The sequence below is a fragment of the Rhinolophus sinicus genome, linkage group LG06, assembly GCF_036562045.2.
Source record: "Rhinolophus sinicus isolate RSC01 linkage group LG06, ASM3656204v1, whole genome shotgun sequence".
NCBI lineage: Eukaryota > Metazoa > Chordata > Mammalia > Chiroptera > Rhinolophidae > Rhinolophus > Rhinolophus sinicus.
This window is the reverse complement of record NC_133756.1, coordinates 14,393,485-14,407,677: the sequence shown is the minus strand read 5'-3', so window position 1 is coordinate 14,407,677 and position 14,193 is coordinate 14,393,485. Positions and strand designations below refer to the sequence as shown.

The 14,193-nt window shown below is 36.0% G+C and overlaps 1 protein-coding gene across 5 annotated transcripts in view; it reads left to right on the top strand.

Moving 5' to 3' along the window:
• The window catches only part of FOXJ3 (forkhead box J3), a 121,277-nt gene that overhangs the window by 94,099 nt on the left and 12,985 nt on the right, over positions 1-14,193 (top strand). For all 5 annotated transcript variants that reach the window (XM_074334522.1, XM_019737168.2, XM_019737166.2 and 2 more), the window contains 3 exons: positions 6,804-6,932; positions 10,034-10,205; positions 12,998-13,414. In XM_074334522.1, the coding sequence (XP_074190623.1) occupies positions 6,804-6,932; positions 10,034-10,205; positions 12,998-13,414 (718 nt within the window). The remainder of the gene's footprint in view (positions 1-6,803; positions 6,933-10,033; positions 10,206-12,997; positions 13,415-14,193) is intronic.

Genomic DNA, 14,193 nt, shown 5'->3' with positions numbered 1-14,193 from the left:
TTAGGTAAAGTACTCAGGCTGTTGCCTCAGTAGTGGAACAAAATTAGCCCTAGACTAAAATGCTGCTCTTATTCTACCTACACACCTTTAAAAGCAAAACCCAAAAGGATCAAACTTTTCAAGTAATTAGATTTTTTATTTAATTTTTTCAGATGTAATTCAGAGACCATAAAACTCACCCTTTTAAAGTTTACAGTTCAGTGGTTTTTGGTGTCTTCACAAGGTTGTACAACCATTAACCATGATCTAATTCCAGAACATATTCATTACCTCCCTCCCCAAAGAAAACCCATACCCATTAGCTTTCATTCCCCATTCCGTCCATCCTCTGGTAATCATTAGTTTACTTTCTAACTCTGTGGATTTCCCTGTTCTGGACATTTCATATAAACAGAGTCATATAATATGTGATCTTTATGCCTGACTTCTTTCATGAAACACGTTTTTGTGATTCATTATGTTTATAACATGTATCAGTCCTTCATTCCTGTTGTCAAATAATTTAACTGTGTTCCAGAATGCAACTGTAGAACATTTGTAAGAATACAGAAATACCCAGCATTTAACAGTGTAAACTTCACAGTGGTCTGGCAGCCAGTAAAAAATTACCAGGCAGACAAATAAGTAGTAAAAAACAACCCATGAGGAGAAAATCAGTCAATCAAAACTGACCCAGAAATGACAGATATGATAAAATTAGTAGAAAAGGATATTAAAGCCAAGATATGGAAACAACTTAAGTGTTCATCAGTAGACGAATAGACAAAGAACATGTGGAGTGTGTGTGTGTCTGTGTGGTGTGTGTGTGTGTGTGTAATGAATATTACTTAGCCATGAGAAAAAAGGAAATCCTGTCATTTGTGACAACATGATGGACCGTGAGGACATTATGCTAAGTGAAATAAGTGAAGCAGAGAAAGACAAATGCAGTATGATACCACTTACTATATGTGGACTCTTACAAGGCCAAACTCAGTTGAATGGTTGTTACCAGGGTCTGGGGGTGGGGGAAATGGGGAGATGTTGGTCAAAGAGTACAAACTTTCAGTTAAAAGATGATTAAGTTTTGGAGATACAATGTATAGCATGATGGTTATAGTTAGTAAGACTGTATTATACACATAAAAGTTGTGGGAAAAGAGATCTTAAGTGATTTCACCATAAAAAAGAAATGGTAATTATGTGAGGTGATAGAGGTATTAGCTAATGCTGCAGAGGTAATCATTTTGCAATATATAGGTGTATCAAATGAACACATTGTACACTTTAAGTTTACACAGTGCTATATGTCAATTACATCTCCAAGCTGGGAATAAAAAGTTATAATTGTACTTTGTGGAGAAGCTAAAGGACAGGTTGAATGTGTGTAGACTCGTGGAAGATAGTAGAAAAACAAATCGAACTTAGAGATAAAAATTATAATGCTTTATTTGAAAAATAAACTTGATGGGATTAACAGCAGATGAGACATTGTAGAAGAAAAGATTGAGCATGAAGATATAACAATAAAAATTATCCAAAATCAAACAGAGCAAACAGTGCAAAAAGTAAATAGAGCATTAGTGGGCTGTGGGGACAACTTCAAGCAACCTAATGTATCTGTAATTGAAGTTCCTGATAGAAATCTGGATCTATACAAAGCAGTAACTAAATGGGTAAATATAAAACTTTAAAAAAATCTAACTCTCTTTAAAAGATAATAAACTGTTTAAAGCAAAAATAACAAAAATGTGTTGTGGGTTTGTAACATGTAGAAGTAAAATATATGACAAAGTGTTCAGGCAAGGAGAGGAGAAATGGAAGTTATAACAAAAAGCATAAAGTTTGGGAAGAAATTATCATTCATAGTTTACATGATTATTTATATGAAAAATTGAAAACAATCTACAGATAAACTTAGAATTAATAAGGGAGTTTAGCAAGATATTGATATAGGAGCAATATTTGATTTTAGAAATCAGTGGTATTTCTGTATACTAACCATAGACAATTAGGAAATAAAATTAAAAAGGTAACACTTGTGCTAGCATTCAAAAACAGCAAATATCTAGGATTAAGTGAAAGATGAACTCTACATAGAAAACTCTAAAAAATTACTGAGCTAAAACAATGGAGCTATAAGTAAATGGATACTATTGTAAAGAAGTCGTCGATTTTTTTCCTAAATTGATCTACAGATTTAATATGATTCCACAATGCTTTTTTGGTGGGGGAAGGGGATGGTAAGGAATTAGAAAATGACCAGCTAATCTTAAAATATAAGTGGGATTCCAAAAGGCAAACAGTAAAGAAAATATTGAAGAAAAAGATAAAAGATTATTTATACTTCCAAACAATAAGTAAAAGTGTGGTGGTATTGGTATAAGAATAGGCAAACAGACAGAATTCAGTGATGTCTTTCAACAAGTGGTACTAGATTAATGGAAAAATCAGGTTTTCTATTCATGAAAGTCAATTCTAGATGTATCTAAGACATAAATACAAATGATAAAGCAATAAAGTTGGATGAAAAAGAATAAAATGGATTTGAAAAAACGGAATGAAGGGGGATGGCCTGGTGGCTCAGGCGGTTAGAGCTCCATGCTCCTAACTCCGAAGGCTGCCGTTTCGATTCCCACATGGGCCAGTGGGCTCTCAACCACAAGGTTGCCCGTTCAACTCCTCGAGTCCCGCAAGGGATGGTGGGCTCCGCCCCCTGCAACTAATATTGAACATGGCACCTTGAGCTGAACTGCGTGCCGCATGGCTCAGTTGGTTGGAGCGCGTCCTCTCAACCACAAGGTTGCCAGTTCGACTCCCGCAAGGGATGGTGGGCTGCACCCCCTGCAACTAGCAACGGCAACTGGACCTGGAGCTGAGCTGCGCCCTCCACAACTAAGATTGAAAGGACAACAACTTGACTTGGAAAAAAAAAGTCCTGGAAGTACACACTGTTCCCCAATAAAGTCCTGTTCCCCTTCTCCAATAAAATCTTTAAAAAACCCCACAAAAAACGGAATGAAGGAAGTAATAAAGATTAAGACCAGATATTAATGCAATAGAAAACAAAGCTTTGTGTAATCCTTTAGCTAAATTTACTGCAGAAGGACAAAAAAGGATATATGATTCCATTTATACTTAGTTAAAAAATGGGAAAACCATTAATTAGTGGTAGAACTCCGTGTATTGGTTACGTGTGTCAGGAGAATGGGGATGGGTAATGATTGCCTGGTGAATGGTGATTGGGGGAGTGTGTGAGTGGGCCTCTGGAGAGCTGTAATGGCCTGTGTCAGTGGTTCTATGTGTGTGGACACCATGGTAAGCACGACCCTTTTAGGGATTCCATGAGGTCAAAGCTATTTTTATAATATTAAAATATTATCTGCCTTTTCCTTTACTTTTGTATTTTCACTGATGCAGCAAAAGCAGTATGTAGATGTTAGCACGGATCGAGGCCGTGCCATCTAACTGTACTAGGTATTCTTCACTGCCCCACACACTTCAGATTTAAAAAAAATATATTTTACTTAGGAATATCTTTGGTGAGGCAGGCAAAATTGTTTTATAATATTCTGTGTGATGAAATGGGAAGTATGCATAAAGCACTTATATTACATATTGAAGTACAGTAGTTGCTTCAAGGAAGAGCATTTAAGTGATTAGTTTGAATTGGATGTTGAACTAGCTGCTTTGTTCATGGATCATTGTTTTTTTCTTGCAAAAACAACACGGATTATTTAGATTTGGTTATTTGGCAGAAGTTTTCTTGAAAATGAATAAAGTGAGTCTGTCACTTCAGGGAAAACAATTGACATTATCTCCTGCCAATGATAAAATTAGAGCTTTTAAGCAAAAAATAGAAGTTTAGAAAACTTATATTCACCATAGTGGGTCTGATAGCTTCCCAGTCTTTTCTAATGAGATTATTGGTAATGTTAACAAATGTGATGTTTTGATGTTGAGTAATGAAATGTGTCAGGATTTGGAAGAGCTGCATAACTTAGGGAACCAGTATTTTCTAAACTACCAAATGCATAATGTTGCAAAGTAATGCATGGACGAACGAGGCATTTAAAGTACAAAGTAAACAGTGGATTTTAATATAACAGTATGAAAAATTTATTGATTATGAGTATGGTTTCAGTTTCCATATTGTAACTAATCTTTAAAAAATTGTCACTTGCCATGTTTTGGTGTAGTATCAGAAAAGACTATTGACGATCATCTGAAAAGTCTACTAAAATATTATTCCCCTTTCCAAATAAATATACTGGGGCTGCCCGGGTGCCAAAAAAAAATGTATACAAGTGGACACTTCGGTCAATGTTGCTCAAGCAGTAGGTCGCCATAATCAGAAGTGTCTGGACGCTGATGGTAACCACTTTGAGCACCTCTTGTAATTGCAGAAGTCAAACATGACTTGTACTCATCTTTTGTTATCGGTATATATTGAGTATTACAATTTTAATACACTTTTCCTTTCTTAAAATGTGTATATATTTTATTGGCACCCTCTGTATATGTGTGTGATGCTGGGTTTTCTTTCTATTCTTCCACCTAAATAACTTATGTAACAGAATGTAGAAGCAGATATGAGAATCTTGCTGTTTCCTGTGAAGACGGGCATTGAGATTTTTAAAAATATAAAACAGTGGCACTTCTCTAATTTTACTTATTTATTGGGAGGAAATATTTTTTATGTTAAAATATAGATGGGTTTATAATTGTTATTTTAAAATTGGTTAACATTTTTTTTGTTTTAATTTCTAATATGCCAGTTATTGACATATATCAACATAAACAAAAGCTCTTCGACTCTTCAATTTTTAAGACTGTAAGAGGGGGTTATAAAGTCCATGTTTGAGAACTGCTCCTCTATGCTTCCATCTAGGTGGTGATTACACAAGTACGCCCATTTTGTAATAGATAAACTAGTAATTTATTTTCTCTATATGTTACATTTTAATAAAAGTGTTTATCCTCCTTCCAAATAAAGTAAGTTATGAGGATTTGTCCAACATGATGGAGAGTATTTCTGACTTGAGTGGTAGGTAAGTGAGCATGGACAAGAGAGAATGAGCAGCCAAGAAAATGACCATAGAATGCTTGTAATTCATTGATATATTGTTTCATAACTTTTTGATTATTCCTACAGGCCCATAAAGTTGATTATTTTTTAAATGAAATTTATACTAGAAATATGTACCAGAAAAATCTTTGCTAGAGTTTTCTTTATTCCTTTTCATTTTTTCTTATATAATAGTCCTCTGTTATCTGTGGGGGATATGTTCCAAGACCCCCAGTGGATGCCTGAAACCACAGATAGTACCGAACCCTATATACTATATATGTTTTTTTCCTATATGTACATATTATGATAAAGTTTAACTTTATAAATTAAGCACAGTAAGAGATTAACAACAACTCATAATAAAATAGAACAATTGTAACAATATACTAGAATAAAAGTTCTATGAATGTGGTCTCTCAGAATATCTTATTATTGTATGTACAGTGTAGGTACTCTGGACAAAGGGATGATTTATGTCCCTAATGGGACAGAGCAGGACAGCACAAGATTTCATTACGCTACTCAGAATGGTACACAATTTAAAACTTATGAGTTGTTTATTTCTGGAATTTTCCATTTAATATTTTCAAATCGCGGTTGACTATTGGTAATTGAAACCGGATATGGGAGGATTACTGTACTGTTTTCCATTATTACTTCCTAGACACGTAATTGTTTCTAGTGGATGTGAATGTGGATGTGTTTGGTTGTAGCTTAAATATAGAGGCATATATGCCTAGTTTTCCACATTTTCAGCCTCTTGGCAAATGTTTGTGAGCTTTGAGTATGACCCCATTTTCAGCACAGACAGAAGGATGGTGATTGCTCAGTTGGTTATTAAATTTAGTAAATATTTATACTGAGCAGAAAGCACTATGCTATTTATGATTACTTATTGGTGACTCAAGGAGCTAAGTATTGGATAAAAATTAGATCAAAATTAATTAGACTGTAAAGCCTCTGTACCAGTTGTTTGCACAGACGTTGGAGCATAGAAAGGAAAGTTGGTAGTAGCATCCTTGAAGGATAGTTAGACTAGTTTTAGAAATATCTTTTTTGTTTCTAATTAAAAATTATAATGCTTATTGTAAACAAACTTAAGCATTGTAAAAATATACACTATCAGTGATGAATATCTTCAGGAATCTCCAGCCCCTTGCTAGTAAACTCTTGTTAACAGTTTGATATATAGCCCTTCATAGCTAATGCATAGATTAGCATATTATTATTTTAAAAAATTACATCACGTATCTGTGATTTTACAAATGTGTTGGATAGTTGAGTTTCCAATTTTCAGTATTATAAACACTATGATATCTGTGATTTTTAATGGAAATTGTATGTTTTGTGTTCTTTTTTAATGCATAAGATTTTGATAGAATAGAAAAGCATTTTTTGTTTAAAGCTTGAATAAAAATAAATTTATGCATTGTAGAAATACTTAACAGTAAAAATCTATAATTCCCCTCTCACCAAATGATAAACTAATTATACCTGATAGTAAATTGAGTTTATGTACCTCTGGATAGCGATGTCCTTTAGTTTGAGAGTAAGTTATTATATTTCATGGTTAACATGGAGTTAGCAGTGAAGGGCATGGAATTGTGGTAGGTAGGCACCAAAGGAAAGACCACTACACTAACATTTTGTCTTTCTACCATATCTCACTTAGTTGTATTTTTGTAGAGTTGCTTTAAAAGTACTCTTTATAGTAAGAACCACTTATTCAAATATTGCTTTTTTTCCGTTCTAGGTAACATTATACAACACTGATCAGGATGGTAGTGATAGCCCACGCAGTAGCCTTAACAACAGTCTCTCAGACCAGAGTTTGGCATCTGTTAATTTGAACAGTGTTGGAAATGTGCATAGTTATACACCGGTAAGTCTTGGTGAAGTTAACTTCTTTGTTGAGTACTCATTTAGTGCTTAAAACTAAACCAAATTGAAATGCAAGTGAAAAGTGAAATTGTGTGTTTCCATGAATGAATTCTTTAGCTTAGGTAAGTAGAGCAGATTTCTGCCTTGATAGTGTCTTAATTGGGTACTTATATTTTAGCGAGTTAGATACAAATACGTGGTTGCACTGTGTTATATGTCTTGGTCTACTTTGCTCCATCTGTTCTGTGTCCAATTGATAAGCAACTGGAATAGGAAGAAAGATTGTACTTCCGTCTAGCAAAGCTATATTTGGTGATGTTTTGTAGTCCTTGGTAAAAGAGTATGTGTGTATATCACCTTGTTTTCCAGCTGTAGATCTGAGAAGGGGATTCTACAAAACCCAAAGGTTAGGATGACCTGGTACCCAATAGTTAACCAATATAGTATTTTCAATTTTTGTGTGAAAAACCAAAACTATGCTATAAAGGGACCTGTGCGTGAGTATTCTTGCTCCTGTGCTGATTTTGTTACCTATTATAAGAACATGAGCCTTGGGTTATCTGATACTTCTTTTCAAATCATTTGGCAAGTGTCCTCCCCCATAGACAGAACAGAGCCCAAGAGCCATACACCATTCTGTTATTGGTATAACTTTGATCTTACCAGATCACCCACTAGGATGAATAAATAGGTAAAACATTTACATAGAACAAAGATTGGGGGGAGGTGTGGTGGCTGAAATAATATAACACGAGGGAAACAAAAACCCAGAGAGCAGAATTAAAATTTTCATTGTATGTAGGTGAAAAGAAAAGTGACTCTGTAAAACTGTTATCAATGCTCTAGGGAAAAAGGAACTAAAATATTCTCCCAGAATGCAGGGGGAAAAAGCAGAGAAAGAAATAAATTATGTAGAAGAAGAGAATAGATGAGGAGAATTGGGAATTATAGGTGTCCCTGAGGAAGAAACTAGAATAGTTGGTACAGAGCAGTCTTTAGAAGAAAGAGAGATTAAAAGGGCTACTGAGTTCTTGGAAAAGTTAATGGGAAAAAAAACCCAACCTCTATCTAGACATATCATGATAGATTTTAAAATTTCAGAAGTAATCCACATAAATACTCGAGAAGAAATGATACATTCAAAGAAACAAATCATACTTCTCTTCCAAAATACTAAATGCCAGAAGATACTGGAACACTTTATTTAGAGTTTTAGGGAATGGGTTTGGAATTATAAATATACCCAGCCAAATTTTCATTCATATGTGAAGCCAAGAAAATACAGAGCTTAGAAAGCATCCTACTCTTGTTTTCCTGTGCCCTTACTGAAAAAATTACTTAGCTGATCAAGAGGTAAATTAAATTAAAGCACTCAGTATATATAAAAGGACTAGGTGGAGAATTGAAGCAAAGTGTGCAAAGATTTAATGATTTTAAGTTGCTTTTAAAATAATTTGAATGTAGAAAATCTTGAAACCCAAAGAAATCAAAGAACACAGTCCAGTATCACACGAAATATAATAAGAGGAAAAGTTAAAAATACATTTATAGAACTAGGTAACAGAAATAAGAACAAACATGTAAGAGGGTTAAGCTCCTCTGTTAAAAAGCTAGACATTGTTAGACTGCTTTTTTTCATTTAACAACAAGATACCAATTTGGTCATCAAGCACTCCTTAAGCGACAGTACAGCGTCAGCTGCTGGTTGGGCTTGTCACGTGTCCGTAGATTGAGCCTGTGAGCACACAGGGAGCCCAAATGAATGGAGATAGTTTTATTACTTATACTGACAGTAGAAAGCCACATCAGCATGGTGTTATATCCTACAGGACAACCCCAAATCAGAGGAGCTAGATGACAGACCACACATGTGGTGGGTCATTGTGGTGGGGGAACAAATTCCATACCGCGCCTAAGCAGGTGTATAACTTGCAGCTAGCTGTACCCTATGGGAGTAAGGTAGAGAGTTCCCTGTGTCACTGGCAATGAAGGCAGATAAGCTGTCTCTGAGGAACTTCCTGCAAGATTGAGAGATAGGCAAGAAACTGCCCCATCACTGCCTCCTCCAAGGTAGGATGGTGGATAAGAATTTGCTCCTCAAAAGACCACTTATCCCACGTTCCAGGATAATCACAGGGTGTTCCACCAAGACTGACATCATCATGCCATTGAGTCTTGCCTACATGGCCTGTGTGGAGATGTGGAAGGTTGCCAAAGTGCCGCTGGCCAAGCCCTGCTTCTCCACAGAGTTCATATTTCCCCTGTTACTGCAGGCTCCTTGTGAGCATCGTGTTGAATGGCTGCATAGATTGACAGTGAGTGTACAAGTCGTAATTTTTCAGAACACTAAACAAAGGGCAGTTTACCACCCTTTGATAAAATCTTTAAGAAATACAGCTAAAATTTTTTAATTAATTATATTTCTAATTGTGTTGCCTTCAAAGATAATTCTTATTTTGTAGTTATTTATGGTGCATTTCCACCTCCTGCATAGCTCAAGCCCCTGATCTAGTTTGTTTGTCTCAGAATCTCCCTTGTGTTTTACCTTTCATTTCTCATTTTCCCCTAGTTTCATTAAAAAAAAAAAAAATTCCCCTAGAAATGATGAGTTAGATGGGTTGAAGTTCCTTGCTGCTTTGGGCAGTGCCATACAAACTGATCACAGTATTTGAGGTTAAATACTTGAAGATGAATTGAAATGTAAGTAGTTTCATAGTGTAGTGACATTTGAGATGAAATTGCTTCTGTGGAAATCAAGATAAAGATTCTACAGAAACAGGAAGGGTTCTAGGTCTAGTTCATCACTTATTTGTATGATTTTGTGACGGTCGTTTAACTTCATTGAACTCTTTCCCCCAGTCTGTGAAATGTGGAGATTGGATTAGATTTCTATGGTTCTTCCGGATCTGAGTTAACAATTTTATGGTCTGTACTTTATATATACCAACTTTACCAACTTAAACAAAGGATGGGAAAGCTGAAGGCAGGGGAGCTATTTCCTTTGGATTCTAGAAACTAGTTTAATATTTTCAGTTATCTGTGTTATGTAACAAACCGATTCTGATATAGAGCTACTAAATTAGTATTTTCTTTTAATGTTAGGTGACAAACCACCCCGAACCAGTCTCTCAGTCATTGACTCCTCAGCAGCCACAGTACAACCTTCCAGAACGAGACAAGCAACTACTTTTCTCAGAATATAATTTTGAAGATCTCAGTGCCTCATTTCGGAGCCTTTATAAGTCAGTTTTTGAGCAGTCACTTAGTCAACAAGGTGAGGTTTTTAAAAATACTTTTCTGTAAAGTAAATTTTTATTGAAAAATTTTCTTTTAAGAATTATTTTCACGTACCAGCTGTTGTATTTCCTTAATCTTAGAACATTGTGATCATAATCAAGATTGGATGCTCTTTGTGTCTTTACTATGCTCTGTATGTTTATATCATAGCACAAGAATGGCAGATAAATTTCATCTTGCATGACTACTTCACTTGATTACTAGTGGTGTCTTAGAGTACTGCATTGAAGAATTCTGACATTGTATCTGTGCCATGTGGGAAAGACTGCCATGGTTAATTAGTGATGTCTGGCATGTGAAATGTTTGGGTGGTAAATGTTGCCTTTCTGTTCTGACTGGTATTAGGGAAGAGGTAACTATTGGAATGGTAGCACCAAATTTGTAATTTCATGTATGGCACTTATAAGTGAACATATTGGTTAGTGATATGCTCTGGGTCATTATTTTATATAACATATTTAAATCAAATTTTAACAACTAAAAGTGATTTTGGTTGAGATGCAGTATTGTGTCTCAAGCAAATGCTAGGTAGTTGCTGTTATATGTTACTGTGCTGTTAGCTGCTGATTTAATTTAGTCAGAGTCATGTGATAGGATCAAAATGTCACCTTGTCTTTATCTCATAGAACACTAGTCAGATATTGTTAGGAACTCTACTGTTGAAGCATTTCCTAGCTTCTTTGTTTGACAGATTAACTATTTATACCCCAACACAGAGTTTACCTGCTCACTGCAGTGAACTAAATATTTTAGACAAAAATTCCAGTCTTTATAGAGTTTACATTTTAATGCTTGATATCGTCTGATATTATGAAAGTTAATGGACAAGTGTTATATATATATCAGTGAATTTCAGTAGCTTGTATAGGAAGTTGATTTTTCTGGTTCAAGTAAGATTCATTGTATTTTCTCAAATTTTATCTTAAATTTTCTATATAAAGTTTCAAAAAGAACTAATAAAAGATTGCTAAGTAGATCCAACCTTGGTGCTCATAATACAAAAATACTTGCTTTTAAATAACAATGGTGACAGTTTCTGAAGCCCATAATGCTGTTTCATCAAACTTAAGAAAAAAAGCAATTCTGGGTTCTGCTTTTTGATAGGAATTCTGGGTTCTGGTCCAGGTTCTACCATAAAGTTAACTGAGTTAGCTTCACCTGTCTAGAACTCAGCATCCCCATTTGTACAATGAAGAAGATTTCATTAGATCAGTGGTTTTCAGGAGTCCTTGGCTTTTGGGAGGGTCTCAGGGAGTAGAAGTGTGCTGATGAAGAGAGACCTAGTAGACTTCCTTCCCTGGCTTCAAAAAAAATGTAACTTTACATATATAAGTTTTACATATTGGGCTTCTGAAAGATATTTTATTTCATTTTATTTAAAAATAATTTGGGATTGAAAATGTTGGTATGGATCTTATCTAGATTCCCTCTTAAAATGAAATGTTAGAACTTTATTGGAAATAGATAATGTAATAATTGCTTTCTTTCATTTTACTGTAATAACTCTATACATTCCGTATAAATGATAGTTTTTCTGGGGTCAAAGCAAGAACTTTTATTAAGTCTTCTACTTACAAAACCTTAGCTTCCTAAGTTTTAAAATTATTTTACAATGTACTCTAATACAACTTTACCATTAATGATAAATATGAGAATAATTTTATTTTTGTTTAAAAAGTTTATTTATTTTCTTGACTGCCAACTATATTGTGGGATTCTATTTTTCATTTAATAACATTTTTTAATTTGGTTCAGCAAAACATGGTATGAGCCATCCTTTTGGATATGAAAATAACCTAGTTATAGAATCAAATATAACAATAGATTAATTAAAATGAGTGTCTACCTGCAAACCAAACACAGATTATTTTTAACATTAGGCACCTCTGGCCCAATCAGCGTCATGTTTAGAGCAGCTAACCTTTACTGAGCTCGTCCTGCAGCCTGCCCTTGCATCGTGGTGTGTGATCTTCACAACAACTCTGAAATAGATACTATTATCATACCCATTTCTAGTTGAGGTCATTGTGGCTTGGACAGATTAACAGCTTGCCAGCGTTTCCAAGTGTGTCAACAGCAGTGCAGAGACTTTAATCCGTACTTTCTGTGCTGTAAAGTATGCAGTCTGAATCCCTAACCTGTAGGTCTCAAAAATGTTGCATAGAGTAATGAAAAAGAACAGTAGAAATGGTAATTGTTTTGCTTAGACTTAGGGATTCTAGCCACCTTGGACTTCAGGTTTTTTGAGTAGTCAAAGAAAGTTGAGATCAGAAATAACTGGGCTTTATTTTTCCCTTCTGTCTGTCAAAGCTTTGGTCTGCAGGCCTATAGAGAACCATCTTGAATGTGACCCAACACCTTTCCCACTTTTCCCCTGACATTTATCTTTCAGGTCTCCACTCAGACACTGCCTTTTCAAAGAAGGCTTCTCTGTATCTCCAGCCCCTTCCTACCTGAATAGGCAAGAAGCAGAGTTCCTATAACCCTGCTGTGTACTTTTGCCTTAGTACTTTTATTGCTGGACATAATTTGAAGTGTGTCTCTTCCACTAGACCATAGGCTACTCAAGGGCAGAGAGTGATATTTCTTACTCTTCTCAGTTCCAGAGCTCGGTATCTAGTGGATGTTCCATTAACACTTGTTAAACTGAACCAAATTTGCTTCTTGACAACATACACCTTTGCTCTCTAAATAATTTTGCAAATGTTTGTCATAAAACATAACTGAAATCTGACAATACATGGTCTTGCTTTCTCTGGTTGTTTTCAGGTTTGATGAACATCCCTTCCGAATCTTCCCAGCAGTCCCACACTTCGTGTTCCTATCAGCACTCTCCTAGCAGTACAGTGAGCTCTCACCCACACAGCAGCCAAAGCAGCCTGTCCAACAGTCATGGCGGTGGCCTCAGCACCACGGGCAGTAACTCGGTTGCACAAGTCTCTCTGTCCCACCCCCAGATGCACACACAGCCGTCTCCACACCCGCCCCATCGGCCGCATGGCTTACCCCAGCATCCGCAGCGTCCCCAGCACCCGGCACCGCACCCTCAGCAGCACGGCCAGCTCCAGTCCCCTCATCCCCAGCACCCCTCTCCACACCAGCACATGCAGCACCATTCGAATCATCAGCACCAGACGTTAACCCACCAGGCACCCCCACCCCCACCACAGGTTTCCTGTAATTCTGGTAAGTCTTGGTCTCCTGACTTGTGTTTGGCTAACTGTGAATTAGAGTCTGTCCTTTGTTATCTGGGGCTTATTTGCATTTATTACCCACTCTCTTCTCATCTGTCTCCTTTTGTGTTTCTTTGCTATAATCCTATAGTTGTTACTATTTAATCCATAGGTTGACCTGGAGATTTTCTTGGTTAAAACTGATTGTGGCAATATAGGCAAACTTAGCAACCCTTGCAGATTTTGGTTTTAACTCTTATTTTGTCCCTCTGGAAAAAAGTGTTTTTATGAGTACAGTTGACCCAGTGAAGTTGGGAATCTGTGTATAACTTTTGACTCCCCAGTCATCCCTTCTGGTTCTCAAACCCCCTAAGATACCAAAATCCATGGATGCTCGAGTCCCTTAGATAAAATGGCAAAGAACAGTGCATACAGTTGGCCCTCTGCATCCACGGATTGAAAATATGGTCAGCTGTATATTTATTGAGAACAATCTGTGTATGAGTGGATCTACGCACTTCAGACCGTGTTGTTCAAGGGTCAGCTGTATTTGAAAAAAGAATGGAATGTACAGTCTGTCTGCAGGCTATTATGATAGGTTGGTGCAAAAGTAATTGCGGTTTGAAAGGTTAAAAGTTGCAAAAACCTCAATTACTTTTACACCAACGTATAGAGGAAAGAGCATAATAATATGTATGGTGTCAGATGGGTACTAGATTTATCGGGGTGATCACCTTGTAAGTTATATAAATGTCTAAGCACGGTGTCATACACTTGAAATTAATATAATAT